This window comes from Pseudopipra pipra, chromosome Z, assembly GCF_036250125.1.
Source record: "Pseudopipra pipra isolate bDixPip1 chromosome Z, bDixPip1.hap1, whole genome shotgun sequence".
Lineage (NCBI taxonomy): Eukaryota > Metazoa > Chordata > Aves > Passeriformes > Pipridae > Pseudopipra > Pseudopipra pipra.
In genome coordinates, this window is record NC_087581.1 from 62,013,454 (window position 1) to 62,033,028 (window position 19,575).

The window sequence follows — 19,575 nt, forward strand, 5'->3', positions numbered from 1 at the left end:
TCATTGTCTACCCTCTTGTCTTAAACTGTGACTCTCGGGGATGGTCCTATGTAGGGCTAAGAGCTGGACTTGATCCTTGTGGGTCCCTTCCAACTCCACATTTCTGTGATTCTGTGATCTCCTCACCCATAGGGAAGCCTATTGGGTAAGACTTGAATACTCAGGTCTCAGCTAAACCAAGTGCTTCTTTGGGAAATTCAGAAAGCTGATTTGTGTCTGTCATCCTACTTTTAGCATGGTATGCTCATCTTGCAATTTAATGCATTTGTCGCCCTCTGTATTATTCATATTTTAAGTATACACGTGTGCTTCCACAGAGAGTGTAATTATCACGAGTAAGTAAACAAGAACCTGCATCTCTTGCTATTTTGCACCTGGCTGTGAGAGCTATTGAATGCCACCAGACTTCTAGCCTCGCCATGAGGACTTACTGGGAGTGACCAGGCTTATAGTGTGTCACATAGTATCGTACTCCTTGTGAGTCTATAATTGTAGTAGTTCTTATTGAAAATGACTGGACTTAAGAGTGCTGCATTGGCTCTGTATTTCTGTTGCTTAGTGTTGAATTGGCTAAGATCCAGAAACTAAGCCCAGCCACCCCCATCCCCTTTGATATCTGAGGACTAGCTGGAACACAGGGGGGTTTATTTTCTGTTAAATTTCCTTAGTCTTGATGTGTCAGAAAAATTTGCCTTACTCTTAACATGACAGCATCACTTAGTTGTCATGAACTCTAAGCAAGTCTTGGAGACAGAAGACACTTTCAAAAAGAGGGCAGCTGTGCTCACAACAATGAGGGATAGCCTGGAAAAACCTCACTCCGAGGACACAAACTGCAATATGCATACTCACCTTTTAATCAAAAAGGATGAAAATATTCTAATACAATTTCTCCACTTAAAGAACAATTCATACATGAAGTGAGCTACCAAATCATTAAATACTTCCAGATAATTTTGTTCCTGATATCTCTCATGTTGGTTCATGAAGTGTCCAAACCTACCACTAGCCTAGAAAATCTTTTCTCACAGCTCTTTAAAATGCTGGCAATGTGCTTGTTGTTTCCAAGCACTTTGTGTTTTATTTTCCTGGGGCATAAAAGATAGAGGTGTTTAAACAAAGAAAATATACTTCCAAGCACGTGGACTTTTCTGGTCTTTTTTTGAAAGTGGTCAGTTTGTGTCACAGAAGTGGAGGAGATGGTTTCAAGATGTGGCAACATCCGTCTCTTATTATCACAGATTTCAGCACACACAGAACTCTACTATATCACACTACTGCAAAATGGTGCCTGCAAAATTGCATGCCTTTAGCTTTACAGGCAATTCTATCAGGATACTAGTGCCTTTTCTATGCACTGTACTAACACTACTTTTGATTTAAAAAAAACCCAATTTAACTCTTTATAACACTACCAGAAGCCTTCTGCTGGGGCTGACTTTTTTGTTTGTTGTCCTTTCTACTTTCTAACATACATTTGAAGAGATGTTCAATGAAACGTCTAATGCTGCATCATTAGACATTTCACTCTTCTGCTTGAAAGCATTCACAGCAAAAAAGAGGCAGTGAACTTAAACTTCAAATGGAAAGAAGGATATCAAACTTCTCTAGTAAAACCTCTGGCAAGTATAATATTTTCTTTGGTAATTTTTTTATTTTTGGGGAAATCTGCATTCAACAGTCCAATGTACCATGGAGATACCCCACAACTGACACTTTGCAAGATTCTCTCTACTGTATGAGTTAAGGGTAACTCTTAATAGTCAGGCTGTGGATGCAGGAGACCACTCTGCAAACTCTGGGGGGAAAAACATATTGTTTCAAAGTGAAGTGCATAAAGTACTAAGCTTATGAATGGATAACAGTCAGAGTTTTAGTATATTTCATCACTGTTTTTAAGGTCAAGGCCAGGTTTGAAAATCTGGTTTGTGTCCCTGCTAAGATTTCAACAATCTTTGCAGTGAAATCCTTGTGTTTACACAGACAAATGCAGAACTTGTGCTTCTGCCAGCTCTCTCCACTCATTTTAAATGGAGGAGGTGTTAGAAATGTGAGACACTGTTGTATGCACTGTATCCTGGAAGGTTGCTATATCTGTGGCTGAGCATCCCTTCTGACGGTAAATACTCAAATAGGAACAATTTCTTCACAGATCAAGCCTTAACGGGCCATTATTTCTGTGCAATCCACTTTTTCAATTATTGATGATCAATTGGGTCTTGAACTTAGGAACTGGAAGAGTGAGACAACTACATTAAAATAAAATAATGTTTAAAATTTTGGTGTTGAGTTTCCCAGAACACTGAGGAGAAGTTATAGTCTTCATAAAACAATGAAAATTTTGGGGAACTTTGAAAGACATGCAACATTAACCAGAGGATATGTCCCAGCCCTGGTTGATTTCTGTGGGCTCTGGTGGACCCAGAGGGAGCTACCGTAAGCAAAAAACCCAACCCTTAGCCCCCCGAAATCTCAGCAGTAACAGTAAATTGACCTATGCGGGGCAGTGGCCAAGGGCAGCAGGCTCTTTTGCATCTTGGCTCCCTCTCTCTTGGATCATCACAGGCAGGGAAGCTGGGAAGCAAATGCCTGCCTACCCAGCAGGCAAGGTACCCACTGCTCCTCCTGTTGAGGCACCTCTCTCCTTCAGTCAGAGAGATATATCAATGAGAGACATTAATGGTGAATAATTGTGCTATTTTCTAAACTTTTCAAGGGAAAAAAAATTAAAGTTCCATATCTAAAATTAATGGGGAACTCCTACTGATTTTTTTTTTCAATTCCTAGCATTTCAGTTTTTAAGGAATTCAGAATTTCTTCTAAATGTAATCAACTTGCAGAAGGGCTGCAGGGCATGAAACAGGCAAAACAAATGAAGAAACAAAAGCCTAAAGCACTTCAAAAGCTAGAAAAAACCTAAACAATTCAGCAAAAGCAGAGTGAATTAAAAGCACCCTGTTAATTAAACCATGTTGGCTTGTAAAATCAACATCAGTCTCCATAAAAGAAATGTAAGAGGTCAAATCCTCAAAGCATATTTCCAGTAACAGTTTGATTAGATCTACTCTTATGGTTTAAATACGTCTATTTTTAATGTGTGCTGGAAAAAACCCATGGTATTTCTATGGGCAGGTAAAAATGGAACAGATACTTGTGTCATTTCACAACCTGATTCCAAAAGCTCAGGAAAAAAAGATTTCTCTTGTTACAGGAGTAAATCTCTATATACTGGGTATTTATGCCTATGACAATGATTTGCAGGAAGGTGTCTACACTTTATTTTCTGGAAACAGGCCTGGAATTGCTTTTCTCTGCCAGGAGAATCTGGCAGCCCGATCCAGCTCAGAGGCACGCGAGATGGGGCCCCCAGTGCTGCAGGACAGGGCGGTCTCGACTGTGACGGCCCCACAATCCTCCCACAGCTCAGGCTCCCACGTCTTATCCTGGTGGCTGGGCTGGCTTTCAGAGGTGCTGATCTTGCCTGCCAGCTGTACCGGGGCAAGGCCATGGAGATAAAGTTATAAATAAAGAAAGAGAGTGGAGAGACAGGAACGGGGCAGGGGGAGAGGGAGGAGAGTGAAGAACCAAAAAAATTTAAATAAAAGGAAAATCTCACAGGAAACAGCATCAATCAGTACTGTGTTCTCTGGAATGTGTTTAAAAGCTCCTATTTCTGGAGTGCATACAGCTTCAACTGCACCTCTCACACTACTTGGTGGGGCAAGCAAGGCCAATGTTGAGTACCTGAAAGCCTTCAGCTCTTTAACAGTACCACAGAGCACCACAAGGTGAATGCAGCAGTCAGGTATTTGATGGATGAATAGGCTGAAAGCTGAAATGTTCATCGAAAGAATGCTACATTACTTATTGCAAGTTAAGTACTTTGCTTTGCTTGTTTATTTAAATTGACCCCTCCTCCCTCTAGAGAGAACTAAGACAATCTTTTCTGCTGGCAAGACAGAAACCCAAACAACTCATTTTGTGCAAAACACTGGCTAAATAGCCAAGGATCAAATGCAGATTACCCTCAGTGAAGGACCATTTTCAATCTCCATGTTCTGTAGAAGCCATATAGCCTATAACTAATATGCATTCCCTTGACTTTTTTGTGTGTATGTGTGACGACAATAGGAAGGAAGTCAAGCTACCATGTACTCTGATATTACTCTCTCCTTGTTGAAGGAGAGTAAATCCCAAATGCAATTGGAAGGCCAAGTGTATCAAGGCTGAGTATCAGGTAGGAAGCAAGCAGCAAAGAATTATCCCTCGGTACCCTACAGCCATGTCACAACATTGCTTCTATCCAGGGCAAGGGCTCTCTAGGAAAGAGGTTTCAAAATGCAAAAATGCACGAGGATATGCAGAACAATGTCAGGGGCCAAGCAGGAGAGGGATGTTATCCAGGTAGCCCTTTTCATGTACCTCCTGTCCCTGAGGCAGAGAGGTTAGCACCCTCCCTGATGATGAAATTGGTGCAGGCAGGAGGCCCTGTAGAAACCTATGGAGGAGGGAGCAGAGATAGCTGTGGGATTGCCAGCTATCTTGGGGATTTCTATCTTCTCTCTTCACCGGGGCAGACAGATTTTTCAACACAGATCTCATTAATCCCTTAGTGTACCTGAGAAAGGAAAAGGAAGAAAGCCCTAGATCTTCATGACTTCGGAGCTAAATCTGCAGACCACCCTATATTCTTCCACCAGAACAAATGCAGAGCAAGCAAAAAGCCAATTTGATTCTATTTCACTACATAACAAGTATGTTTATTGAAATAGGAATAAAAATCCAATTGTGATCTCTTCGAGGAACGATGAATATATTCCAGCGCTATACACCACAAAAGATACTTCCAAAAGATGCGTTGTGGAAATAAATTTTTCTGTCTTCATGGAGCACTCGAATTCCAGAAACAAACAGAAATGTCCATTTCTTCCATTTTCACCACGTACACACACAGCTTCAGTGACCATGGTACTGCATCTCTTCTACTCTCACCTCACACACAGTTGTCTCTTTTTCTCAAATAGTAATTATTGAGTCATCAGCTTCAAAACAAGAACTTTAGTGAGCCCATTTTCTTGATAAATGATTCTTTGGTTTCCTAAACGTCACTTTGAATGAACTGACACACAGGGGGCGGGGTGGGGTAGGGAAAGGAATATAACTTTTTTGTTCCTGTCACTGTCAACCTTAATGACTTTTTTATTTGCCTTTCAAGCTTGTGCACCACCCTACCATGTCCATCCTGCACACTAAGATGGCAAATCCTTTCAGTAACTCAGTGGCATCTCTGTGGCTTCTGGCAGCACAACCCACCATTCAAGTGATTTCTGTCAAGTCAGGTTGAAGACCTTCTTCAAAAAGTATCTTCCTTGGTCCTGAAAGGTGAATCCGTGTCAATGCAAACCTCTTTTGTTTTCAACGCTGACACCTGCAACTGAGGTAACTTTAAAGTCTCATTTGTAGCTAGTGCAATTACTAAATGGAGGTTGTGCCTTTAATATGGTATGTGCTTGAGAGGCTAAAACAGAAGAGCAGTTGACCAAGCAAGACTTTTGCTATACTGAAATTATACAAACCCCGTCCAAAGCCAGCTGACAAACCATATGCTTGAAGTGAAGCAGCAGATAGAAAAATTGGAGGCTTAACTCTGAACTATCTAAAGTGCAGATCATGACCTCTCCATCTCCTTCACGGAGGGAAAACACAGAAACTTCTTAGTCTCACATGAAGGATGACACTGAAACACCTGAGGATGTCGCAGGATCACAAGACGTTGCGTTCACTTCTTGCCTTTAGGTAGAATAGTTTGGGTCTCCTCAGGTGCACTCTACCTCTCCTCCAGGGATTAGGAAGGACAAACTACTAATAGATGTTTGGAGAGCTCAAAAGCTGGTTGAAATGAGAATTCCAAGAAATACATAGCAGTTGCTTCTGTGCAGCAGCAGTAAATGAGGCATTGGGGAGGGAATGGATGACATCAGAAGGAAATCCAGACAAAGCAAAGGTTTTGGACTCAGAAATTAAAGAGCCAAGTACCTCTCTGCTTTGACATTACTTTGGAAATCATCCATTGGAAATAAGATATGCTACTTTTTATAGGGTAGGGCTTTCATATTCTTTACTCTTTTTTTTTTTCATGGCAAAGACAAGGGATCTCCTGGAAGACAAAGTGGTCAGCACTGAACGCCATTTCTCCATTTTTCTATTTGCCTTCAGAGGCCGAACCAGAACTTGGTATGCCCTGCTGACATAACTTTGAACATCAAACACTAGGCAGACAAGCTTTGCAGGTCTGCCAGCTCAAGAAAAACAAATTTGCTGTCACAAAACTCTGTTTTGATCTGTACAGGTAGGAGTCAGAAATACCCACACAGCATTCCCACCCTGCTTCCTACAGCATGGTACAAACAGATGGGAGTTGTTATGCTTTTCTATTTGCAGAGAAGATGTTTACTAAAAATAAAGAGGACTTTACTCCTTTGGCTGGTGCCTTTCCCCATTGTCATTGTTTAGGAACAGTACTCCCCAATTCAATGCTGACATGAGGTGGCACTAAATACCCTCTAGGTTGTAGCCATGCTCCCTCCTGGCTACTGCAAAAATTAACCCTGTCCTGGCTGGAACCAGGATGCCCAACCATGAGGCTCTTCACAACTTGGAGTTAAGTTACTCTTTGTAGCCCCTTTGCCAACTAACTGAGTGCAAGTGGCCATCTTACATATCACATAAAGTCGACAGTTTCTTATGAAAGACATATATTTCCCCATTAAATGGTTGTAACCTGAAGGTAGAAACCTCATAGCTTAAAGTCCATACCCAAGCTCGTGTCTGTGCTAGTAAATGTTTAAATGTAACCTGCCTCTATCAAAAGTAGACCTTGTAGCTTCAACAGATACTTGGTCTTTTAAATACTGTTATTCACTAAACTGGTCACTTACTCTACCTGCCAGCTGAAGAGAATAAAAAAAGCCAGCTCCTCATATGCTCAAGGTGTGACATTATAGATTGTTTTTTTTTTTTTATTATGCAGAATTTTTTCCTCCCAGTTCATGGAAGCTAACAGCAATGCACGTGCTATAGCACCAGCACCAAAGAAGGCAGAATGGGAGGAGCAGCATGTCTCATGGGAGACAATGGCAGGCAACATCAGGTCCCTGGTGTGGTGGCCTGGTCTGTTTTGAGATGTTAGCACAACTGTTCTAAGTTGAGAAAAGTGAGCACAGTTTCAGGTGCATCCTTTTCTCTTATATAAGTTATAATAGAAAAGATGTCATTAAATATGTTTATTTTGATACTCACTGAAGGTAACCAGCTTTGTAAAAAAACCAGCACATCATCAAGGAAATCCTTGATTTAAAAACCATTTAATGTATTTTAAAATTTTTCCTTGAGCTTTCCTGTTCTGAAGTACAGTTTTCAATTTTAGTCTCTTTAAAAGAAGAAATTGGCAGCCATTCTACAAATATGCAGTAGTTTTACACAGGTTTTTTTAACCCTCTATACACTCAGATTTTGCTTAGAAAACTCTTCTCTAAGTTACTCCTTGTACTTCTCTAGAAAAGTAAAAAGTGGGCACCTTAAAACAACTTCAAACAAGAGAATATGAGAATTATCAATGCCATATGTCAGAACAAGTTCTTTCTGAGGTTATATCAATACCAGAAGATGGGAAATAGCTCCCTCGAAACTGCTTTTAGAAGAACAAGGAAGGTACTGAGTCCAGGGGAGCTTGGCAGCTTTTCCTCAGTGTAACAGCTAAATTCCTCCATCTTTAAGAGACGATGACTTCTTTCATGAAGGAAGATATTTCAAAAATCTTAACTGTTCTTGCTTATCTATGGTTATATTAACAAACTTGCAATCAGATACCAAGTACTTTATTAAAACAGAATGACCCAAGCAGATAGCTCTTACTCCAATACAAAGATATGTAACAGACTTGCACTCTGCCTCCCCCCTAAAACTTGTCCGAACCTTTTTTTTTTTTTAAAGTAACCTCTAGGCTTTTAATGCTAACATCAAGGAATTACTGTTTCAGCCTCTGCAACACACAGAAGCTGCTCTTCTAACATCAGCCCACAGCAGCAGATGGCCACCCCCATGGCAGGTATGTCTGGGACGGTTTTATAGACCAAGTTCTCACTTTCCCAGCTGCAGAACTTAAGGTCACCCTATCCACAAACTTCAAAGCACACATCCCTGGGTGTTCGAACACCTTCTGTTCACTAGTGGGTCTGGAAACCAAGCATTTTCACTTACAGCAGTCCTTCCTTCTCCAGTACGTCATTAAACAGTACAAAGTGATGGATAACACTAGAGTATGGAAATCAAATGCCTCTAATTTACAAACTATGTCATAGCTTCTCAAGTGTCATGGCCTTTCATACAAGCTCTGAGCCCTTTTAGCTGTTCTCTAGGCACTGATGGGAAAGGATACGTGTCCTCCTATGGACCTGCCACATTACACTAGAAGCACACTTGAACATAATATCAGCATTTCTCCATATGGATACAGGAAAATCAACTTCAGAGACTTTTTTTTTTAGGTTGAGCAAAGTTGAAGGGTGACACAAAGTTTTCCCATATGAGAACTACAGAAGGCATCAGGATTTTCTGCTGTTGTTGTTTCTTCCAGCTTTAAAGGGTAACAAAGTGTAAGTGTGTCAGAGAAACAAACTTGCAGAAGGACTGAAAAAAAAAAAAAAAAAAAAGAAAGTATCTTTGTCTAACAGAAAAAAAAAAAGGGAAGAAAAAGCAGTCCACCTGTGACCTCAGTGACAGCATCCCCACCAATATGAAACAGGAAAATAGGAAGCTGTTCTGCCAGCACTAGAAGAGCTCAGAATCATATTTCCCTTTTACATTCAGATTCAAAATACATTTATTAAAAAAATGTACAAACTAGGCCTTTTCACTGAACATTCTTTTTCATGCTGAGACTAGAAGGAGGGAGGCACAAAGGCTGTTATCTGAAAGCTATCATTCACTGCCAGCCATTTCCCACCTCACTGACTGGCTGCTGCACCTCAGATGTCTCGGCAAGCTTTTCCATCTGTAGTAACTTCATATTTTGATGTTAAAAGCCATAGTTTTACTGAAACTATAAAGGCAAAAATAATTTGATATTTAAAATTGTTATTCTTCTATTTTCATGGATTATCCTAGAAAAAAAACAAACAACCCAGAATGCCTGTTCACATTGCTCATGTGCAATGATGCAACGCAGAAGGAGCACGACTTCCACAAAACAGTCTCTTATTGTCAGTGTTTTCCACTGGTGGAAACAAATAACAGTTCAGTGCCTCACTGAATGCAGTTTTACAGTGCAACTAGCTAACAGCTGGCATTTTTGTTCACATAATTTCTCAAGCTGAGGTCTAGCTATAAGTTTGGCTTCGCATTTGAACAGTTTTGGCTGAAACACAGGAAAAACAAATGGTATCACAAAAGTGAAAACAGAAGTGGCTGGACATGGACCTTATACCCCATATCTTCCAGACTGCAAATGTTTTGCTTTAGCAATTACCAAGGATGTCTCAGTTTTACTGAGGGTGCAAGAAATGTAACCATGAAAGTCAATGAAGAAAATAACCAACACATTTAGAACCAACTCCCCATGTAACTATGTGCTTTCTGAAGGACAAAAATGTTATCTTGTGAGCAGCCACTTTGTAAGTGCATCATTGTTGCCTCTTCTAAAGGTGGATATCCATCTTCTGTTCCAAAAAATTCAGCTCAAAACCTCTGAGATCAGTAAGACTTGGTCATGTGCTGGCATTTTACATGTAAGTCTTCCTGTAAATGCTGATTTTCAAAATTGCTGTTTAATAACAATTTCTGCCCTGAGTCATCAGCTTTTCTCCAAGTTTACCAAGACCTCTCCTTCAGAGCAAATGTTCCATAACCATCCCTACCTCCACTGCTTAGGAGAAGCCCAGTTTGATGAGTACTCCCTCGTGGATGTAGCACTGCTAAGTGGAGTGTGATGGTAGAGCAAGATATGTTACTAATTAACTTTGATTTGGTGTGTATTTTCAGTAGGTGAATATCATTCCTTCTATTGTTTAGGGTGAAGCTATGATTTCCAAATCCTATTATTATTAAAGGAAAAAAAAAAATCAACTCCCTAGGCCTGTTGAGAAAATACCTACTTTTACCATTGTAATTAATTTTTAGAAGCTTCTTGGAAACAAGACAAAACTTATGTGAGCAATTAGAATTTATTTTTTGTTTATAATATTTTTTTAATCAAAAGGTGAACACAAGTGCAAGAACTACTTAAGGTTTACCCTTTCTGACCATTCTCGGAAAAATGAAGAGAGCTTTCATTTGCCCTTTAAATTTATTTCTTCCCTGAAAAGGTAATAAATTACAGTGAAGTCAGGGGAAAGACTTTTATTAAACAAGGCCTCATTTTCATCATACTTAAAGGAGTGTATTTACTAGAGGGATTTTTCCCCCCTCAAAAATAAAATAAAATGAAACCACATTCCTGCCTTGGGAAATGATGGAAGTTCCTCCGAGCACGGTTTCAAAGGATCCTAAATGAAAACAAATAATTCTTATTCCTAACCGAAGGGGGAAACTTCCACATGGTTTCCCCAGGGTGAAGCAATGAATTCCATTGGGATACCTGTAATACTTTGGAGAAAAGACAGTTAACCAGGGTTGTATCAGCTTTAGCTGCGGATGCAATAAATTTAATTGAGAGAGTCAGTGAAGAAATTAAACAAAACATTTAGAACGAGACTCTCTCCACACTCAACCATGCTCTGCGTTCAGAGAAAGAGCTACTCCAATGCAAGGCACCAATAACTTCTGCTTTATCCAGTGGAGCTTGCACACGCTTGTTTTGAAAAAGAAAGCTACTTATGAAACAAACTGACCACAGTGTCAGTGCTTCCTTTTTCTTTTTCTTTTCAGTATCCTCAATAGCCAAGCACTAATGGGAGGAGATTTGGTTTGGGGCTACTAGACAAAATTCAAAACGACCCACCAGAATTCATTTGCAGGACAATAAATGAAAATCATTGAGTGAGATTTAGAGAGACAGATTAAGTGTCAGAGACCACACATAGTACCCCTTTTACTAGCAGCACGAAAAACATCAAGCAATCAAGAAACATCCGATGAAAGTCCAAGGGGTCCTAAATTTAAGACACATTACTATCACTGCATAATTATGTAGAGATTACAGCTTAGATCCTTGGCAAGTTTTCATGCCTCCATTATTTTAACTGAAAGCAGAAAACCTAATTGATATTTAACAGTTCTTTGTGAAAATTTGCCTTCCTTTTACCAAACAGTGCTAGACCCATCTAATATAGCAATCAAGCTGTATTTAGCAAGAAAAAAAAATAGACATCTACATTTATAAACATAAAAATGTTAGTTCACTTGTTATGAATCACTGACTAAAAATCCTATTTTTTGTTGTTAAATCTGAATGATTTCACAATGTAACTTTCTAAGAAATACATGCAATAATATAAAGACTTCCATTCCACTTCATCTACTTGCAAGCTGAAAGTACACCTTTTTTTTAAGTCAATACCAAAATGTCATTAAGATGCACAGGGGAAAAAAACTCCAACAAAAAAACCAAAAACATAATACCTAATACATCAAAAGTAGAAACAGCAAACCCTGGAAACCACCCCTCCCAAAAAACTGTATGTGTTATTTTCCTCCAAGGAAGCTTCTGAGGAGCAATCAGAACTACTCTTAAGGCCTTCCACTAAAAGAAGAGAAAGAAATCCAAGCCATTAAAAATCCTGTAGAATAGATAATGTGTGCTATTAAAAAAATAATTTTAATTAAGATTTCACTTTTTCATGCAAATGTTAGATGATACAGCTTGAAAGTATTGCTGTCATACTGCAGCTCTAAAAGCATTATGACAAACCTTCCCTCTACATACAATAGTAATAAGAATTTATTTTGTAAACTCTATGAGCTCTCCATTTAGACTACAGTCATCAGCAACATTTCTCAGTTTACTCGACTGTGGGGTTAAATTTACAGTTTATGCACTTTTAAAATATACTTATCTAAAAACACTGGGACTGCACATAACTGCACCCTGTGTGCTAGAACAGAAAATCATTGATGCTCAGACTTGTATTGCCTGCACCAGTTCCAGAGTTTATTGCCTTGTTTTTCCGCCAGGACTAAATCAATACACAAAGTGACGTTACTATGATGCAGGGGTCAGACAGGGTTGGTGACTCTGAACTGGCTCCCCTGTGCTGACCACAGGGTAACACGGTATTTATGGCTTCACACTGCCTCACTCCCAGAGAAGAAGCTGTGAAAAATGCTGCTCTCATACGAACTCCTGCCTGATCTCACTGTCCAGCATGGCTTTCTAATGAAAAGGTAATAAAGGCAAGGAAAAAAGCCCAACTGGATGCTGCTTTTATCCCCCATGGGGCCACTGCAACCTGACAGAAGGACATCTCCAAGCTGACATCCTTAGTTTCAGTCATCTCAGGAAAAATGCCGCTGGAGAGCTCATCTCTCTCGACACCAGGACTCCTCAAGGAGGAGGTGAATAGCTGATCTTCTTCCAGTCACTGGGCTCACAGTTAAACCTCGGCTTCTCCAAAAGATCCTCTTGTAAGCTGCATTGTGCTACCAGGGCTGATGCTTGCTCTGGCCTACAAGAATAACTTTCCATGCATAGGGAAGGTCTGTCAAATTTTGAGTGACACCATAACCAAACTCTGCCTAGACAAGATCATCTCCATTCCAGTCCAGGACCACATACCAGGTAACTGGTGAAATATATTTCATAAGGGTCAGGTAGGTCAAAGGCCTGTGATTCAGAGGACAACAAAGATAAACCATTCCAGTTAACCACTGGGCACTGCATGAGGGATATGGAAATAAAGACATCAGACATGCCTTTGTCAAGACATGATGTGCTGTTGATCAGGCTGTAGAACTATCTCACGGTCTTTTTATTTTCTACTGATAATCAAGTGTTTTTACTGCATGAGGGGGAAAGTAAGTAAAGATCCAGACCTCATGCCAAAAGAGACAGTGCAGACATTGAAAATGTCTTTTTAAAAAATGTGCTTTCACAGAACTTCAATTTTTTTTGATCCTGAAATGAAATGCTGCATATCAGTCAATCATTCAGAAAGGTCAAAGTTATCAAAAATGCACTTTATTTGCTTTAACTGTCTAGCTACAGCATACGTGAACATTTACATGCATTAATGTAGTTATTTGCTGCTTTCCAATCCCATTTGGTACCTAGATGTGAAAGAAAAGCTACAAAAATAAGTCTTGTGCAATTCATAACTGCAGCAGAGAGGGCAAGAAAAAAGCTGTTGCAGAGCAGTTCTACCCGTCCAGATGTTTATATTGAACTTCCAGATGTTTTTCTTGCATTTATTCCTTCGTTATAATAAGTAAGGAACTGCCTTCAAACACAGTAAGACTCCTTTAAATCAAAAGAGTTTATACAAAAAGAACCTTCATTTTTTCATGTGTGCCCACATTAGTTTCCCAGCCTTATAGAGTAAACCTCATTCCTGCAAACAAAGAGGATGATCTTACAGGCGGGAAGTCTTAAGTGTCTTTTTACTTCCCAGGAACATAAAGGGTGTTTTGTAAAGAAATCACGAATCTACTGTTTGCTCTCCCTACATCCTGGGGGTTAGCTGTGGTGCTTGGCTCAACAGGCATGCCTAATTTTGCCCAAACACCCTTGGGAACTCACATAACACAGAAGGCTAATAGTCAGGATTAGTAAAATACACACAAGAAGGGTTGTTGCTATTATCGTTATTTAAAATTCAGTTATAAAACCTCAGTATGGCAATCTTACAGCCTAAATTCTAAACAGAGAAGAATGCTCAAAGATGCATATGGAGGAACATGGCAGAGTTATCCACATTGTAACAACATGAGGTGACAAACTAAGGTTGGATGTTTCATCAGCATTTAGGCAGGAGAAATATAGGCTAGCTTTTCAGCAGTAACATTCTAAGCTGGTAATTCTCTACAAATGCAGGTATATAGGAACACTTGAAAGACCCTAGCCTTTCCTGCCTTATTCCAGGCCAAGGAAATCCAGACCAGAGCTAGTTTTTCCAGGCCTGAGCTCTGAAATCCTTCATTTGGTGCTTTCACTGCTTCTTAAAAAAGCCAAACCTGCATCTGGCCCAGCCAAATCCATTCAGTGTCTCACTATGACCTTCACCAGAAAAACAGTTTAGCTTTGTCTTTAAATGTAACGTGAGAAAACGTGGAGAACGGAAGAGAGAATGCCAAGTTTCAGCTGATGTATCTGCTCAGTTTCTGCCTGTTCCCTGATTGCTCATTTAAAGGGAACACTTGGTGGTGGTGAAAGGCAAAGTGTCACTAAGCTGCAAGCCAGACCAGACATGATTTTATGGCTATGTGGAGTACACAGATCAGTCCCTCCTTAGTCCCAATGCAAAGGAAAGACATGGTCTAGAGAAAGAGCTTTATGTTTTTTGTTACTTTTGAAAGATTTCAAAAGCAGCCTTGTTAGAAGAAAAAAGGGCTCAGCTATGAAATCACTTCCTTCTGTTTAAAATCTTTTACTCAAGGAAAAAAAACACAAAAGAGCATGAAAAAAAAAATCTGTTCTCTGCTTTTGACTTGTTCCTAGGATTCAGCATGCCACCCGCTCTGGGGGATGACACAGTGTGCCAGATCCCGACCGCTCCAGCCAGCGCGTCAAGCGGCCACAGCCCTCCCCACACAATCACCCTCTTGTCAGAGGCAGCTGGCATCCTCCCCGCACATGCTGACAGTATTACCGCCTGGAGGACTGCACCCCCTTTAGGGCAGCTCTTCCCCTTTCGGACAAGGCAGCAAGGCGTGAGGAGGGCAGGCCATGCTAGGCAGCTAATGAACAAGAAACTCTTGTGTTAATTCCCTCCCCCTCCTGTCCCCAAAACACAGCGAGGATGGGGACAGGGGAAAAGATGCTCTTCTGCATGCAGGAGCAGCGTGGCTTGGGAGTACAGCCAGGAGGATAACTCCAGGACACCCGTTTATGGAAGTTTAAAAGTCAAATGAACAGTTCATTGCTGCCCAATTCACAAGGGGGTTAGTTATGGCTGAGCAGCATTTCAACAAAGATTCTAACATGAGGAATGGTTTGTGTCCCTCTGCCAATGCTCATACATTTACCCAGACTCCCAGTTCTGTTTTCTCTTGGATGCCTGGGCACCATCTCTCTCCTCCAAAATGAATTGTCTTCTCCTGTGTAAAGCAGGGTGACACACACCAGCTCCCTTCCCCACTCAGCTATGGGGCAGAAGAGGAGGGAAAAGGATCTTCAGAATAAACTGAAACACTTCCTTTCCCATCTTCACCTCCTGCAAAAAGTTGGTCTCTGCCCTAAACAGCAATGTATTATTACCCTAATCTGCACCATTAAGAAAGGCAGGGGTTCTTTTCCTCTGTGTTATTGAAGTTCACTGATGCAGAAAAAGCCATACTGCATGAGGTGAGTGTTCTCCATGCAGCCTAAAACACACACTTTTTCTGCCCTTCCCAAGATAAATTTGCAGCACTACCTTTTGAAGAAAGTGTTCAGGAAGTATGATACCTGAAACAAAATCTTCTGTTTATGAAAACTTTAGGCCAGACTTATAGGGAGACTGTGAGTAGTGACAGAGCAGCACACCCACCTGATCAACAGGCTGACCACACCGCCTACTCCACACTGAGATATGTCACCTACGCAGCACTTTGAAGTGATGCTTAGCTTTTTTCTTTAGAACCAGAAAACAATCCTCCATTGGAAATGCAAATTCAGCAATATGGGATGGCACTCCTTAACTAATGGCAATTAATGAACATTTCTTAACACCTTGATGCACAAACATTTAACTCCCCAAAAGTCTCTGTGGTTGCCCCAAAGCCTAATTCTTGGTTTCAGTCTATTATTTATTTATTAAATTAAAAAAAAACAAACACAACCCTACACTAAAACCCCACAGCTGTTTCCCAGCCATCTTTATCTTGTAACAGTGTCTTAGAGGTGGTTAGGATGTGGAAGCATTGCTGCTTCTTTACACTATAGCTCTGAGACTGACCTCCTCCAGCCAAAGAAACCATACTGCTGAAGAAAAAAACCCAAACCAAATTAAAACCCAATCCCCTTGTAAAATAATACCAAGGTGGGAGCTGCAAGTACAGGGTGAAGAGTGTCACAGCCTAGGAGTGCCTTGCTTCCGTCAAACAGATTTAATAAAATAGTATGTTATCACTCTTTGTAAACAGTGTTTTATGCAGATTAGAAGAGGTGCTAAAGTACAGTGTGTGCAAAGCACTGAATGAAGTGCAGCAGTAACAAGAAATAAGTTCCTGTTTGAATTTTGAATAAAGCTTCAACACTTGGTACCTGCAGTCCTGAAAAATCTTGCCTCTTTGAGGAATCAGAGGTATTACTGAACTACATCTACAGCTAAACTGGAGTGACATTCAGTTTAGTTAATATCACTTAACCCCAGGAATTGTTCCACTGTTTCCAGAACAATACCTGAAAAACATATGGTACTTATTAAGGAAAAAAAGGGTCACTTTATGTTCCCTGTGCACCTGTACTGTTATAGTCACAGTGAGCGGCCTGTACATCTTCCCTCTGACCTCTGCTCATAAGGAGAATAAAAGACAGTGCAACAATGCACCTTTCCAGCTGCATACATACCTCTAGTCCCATACATGCTTGGGATTAGCTGACATCTGATATTTATTCAGTGACTATTTACTCCTGCATTGCGTTGGTGTAAGTGCTCACTATTTTCCACACACTTTTTTTTTTTTTATTTTTTTTTCCAAGCCTGAGCCAGTCTGTCACCTTACAGGAAATACTCCACTGCTGTATGAACAGTAATTCCTTCAGGAAGGAAAACAAGGAACTATTTCCCCAAAAGAAGACTGCAAAACCTGAGTTTTCCTTATATTCTTAACCTCATCTTGCCTTCTGGCAGGAGGATCATGGAGGTGGGGAGAGACAGACTTCCAAACCACCAGGAAGTCGAGATTTTACCCATCACTACAGTCTCCCTTGCAAAACTCATAGATATTCTTTCCCTGAAGAGAAAGACACGTAGGAATACATCTCATCAATGGCTGAATAGGTTAGTTAAATGCACAATTCACATTCTGGTTACAAAGCTAATCACTAGATCAAAGTGCAACACGTAAATTCTTACACTAACATGTGCGTTGACACAGTGACTCACACCAAACCTCTGCAACTATTCTGTCATGTTTGTGGTAGAAAGCACAAGTCATGGTGTAAAGCTATGGGAATCATGATGTCACAGTGAGAAATGGTGCTAAGTTTTGGGGCTTTCTGGACCGAATACTGTTGCATTTATGGACTACTAGGGTAACCTTTTGATGCAACCGGGTACTGGAATCTCAGGAGACCCATGTACTGTGCTGGAAGACCTAATAGGTGGGAACATATGCTGGGACAAGGAGACAACCTGCACCATCCCTGCCACCTTCAGCTCACTGTCATCTGCAGCAACAAAGAACAAACTGCAAAGAACATCACCAGGCAATGATACTCAGTAGTCGGGCTGTGCTCCTGCATAAGCAAACAGAGCCCAAGACAAAACCCAAATAAAGTCATTCACAAAATGACAGGAACCTCCTGGGTCCAAAGCGTGTTACAGTATTTTCCTCACATTTCCCTGTTTTCCAAGCCCTAATGCTTAGGCACCTCCTGAGCAGTGTGCTGGAGAACATCAGTGCTCCATGTTACAGATACTGAGATGTGTCAAACATTATAGACCTAAGTGAACGGTATATGCAGTCCTGCTTAACACACAATCTTTTCATGAATAGCCTGTAGTCCCTCATTGTTCTCCAGATATCAGAGTTTTGCATGAATACACACACCACCTTTTGCGTAGCAAAAAAGAAGACAAGAGGTACTTCACTGGAAGATTGAGATTTCTTGTACTATTTTAAGTTTTCAGCTATTTGGCATCTTCAAAGGCGAAAGGGCAAACTCTGCATATGATAGGCTGCTGCAATAGGTTTTAAACATGCATTGCTGCAAAACCCCACCACATTACATCTTGGGGTTCTGGATTTTCACCAGTTTCATACTACAGGGTTGAGTGACTAAGTTTCTTCTATCAAATTCCACAAATATGCTTGCTAGTGCCAACATAGTAATGAACTCTGGGCGTTCTTATTGTCTGCGCCTCTTCTAGAGTCTTCTAAATGCTGCTGACCTCCCAGAAGCCAGACATGCATTACTGAAATTACCTGATAAGAAACAAAGAGGAGAGAACAGAGTGGGAAAGTAAGCACTTACCAAGCACAATGACCACAGTCTTCAGGAGGCTCATCATGGTGTCCCGATTTCTGCGGGGTCCAGAACTGTGTCTGGACATTCTCATAGTCCTTTGGCGAACATACCCAAAGATATGAGCATATAGGACCACCATGACCACAAAAGTGACCAGGTTGAAAATAGCCCAGAAGACCAGGTAGGAGTCACTATAGAGCGGTGCCATGTTGGAGCAGTGAGTGATATCACAAATACAGTTCCATCCGACACTGGGTATGGCACCCATGACGATGGCCATAGTCCAGATAACAACAATTACGACGACCACTCGCCGGTTGCTCATCCGAGTGTGCAGCTGCATTCGGAAAACTGTAATATGCCGCTCAATAGCAATGGCCAACAAATTGGCTACAGAGGCTGTCAGACTAGTATCAATGAGACCCTGACGGAGAAGCCAGGTGCTTACAGTCAATCTTCTAGTGTTGGGTCCTGTGTTGAACATTAAGTAAAAGTAGGCCAGCCCTGCAAAAAAGTCCGCAGCGGCTAAGTTTGCCATTAAGTAATAAATAGGAAAGTGGAATCGGCGGTTGACATAAATAGCCACCATTACCAAGAGGTTGGCCAGCATTATGAAGATGCAGACGGTAATCCCCAGTCCCATTACAAGCTTGCTGACAGTGTTCCATTCAGTGGCTAGATATTTTCCACTTCGGTTATAAAAGAAGGCAATGGTTTCATTGTAGTAGCACTGTGGTTCGCTCATGGCTGTGGACTAAAAGAAGAGGGGAAAAAAGAGAAAAAAAAACAAAAAGAGAATGACATCAGAACTGAAAACATATGACTGCCTCCATGGATGAGACATGCATGAAGAACAGGGAGGGGGACAGGAAGGGAACACGCTTCAGAACAAATTTATTTTTTCAGACCAAATGGCATTCCACAACTCGCAAACAATTGCTCTGAGGAGTCTAGTAACAGCAACCAGATTAGAAGCAACCAGAAATGCTTCCATCTGCTCTGGGAGCCAGCAGGACTTCTGATGTAGCTGTAAATTGCATAGAAAATGAGCTTCTGGCCAACCAGACCAGCTCAAATATTCACTTAAAGGGAAAAGCATGCAATTTGTAAGTAAGAAAAGTTAACTCTGCTACAGGACACCTTGTTTATGTTATCAGTGCATAAAACTGTTGTTTGAGAGTAGTGATGTTAAAAGAAGAGCTTCTCAAAGAGGAGAAAAAGTGGATCACATTTACGAGGAGGTTTTAACTCTT

General features: G+C 40.8%; 1 protein-coding gene across 2 annotated transcripts in view; it reads right to left on the reverse strand.

Moving 5' to 3' along the window:
* The window catches only part of LPAR1 (lysophosphatidic acid receptor 1), a 69,724-nt gene that overhangs the window by 16,574 nt on the left and 33,575 nt on the right, over positions 1–19,575 (reverse strand). For both annotated transcript variants that reach the window (XM_064642773.1, XM_064642772.1), the window contains one exon: positions 18,329–19,076. In XM_064642773.1, coding sequence (XP_064498843.1) covers positions 18,329–19,076 — 748 coding nt within the window. The remainder of the gene's footprint in view (positions 1–18,328; positions 19,077–19,575) is intronic.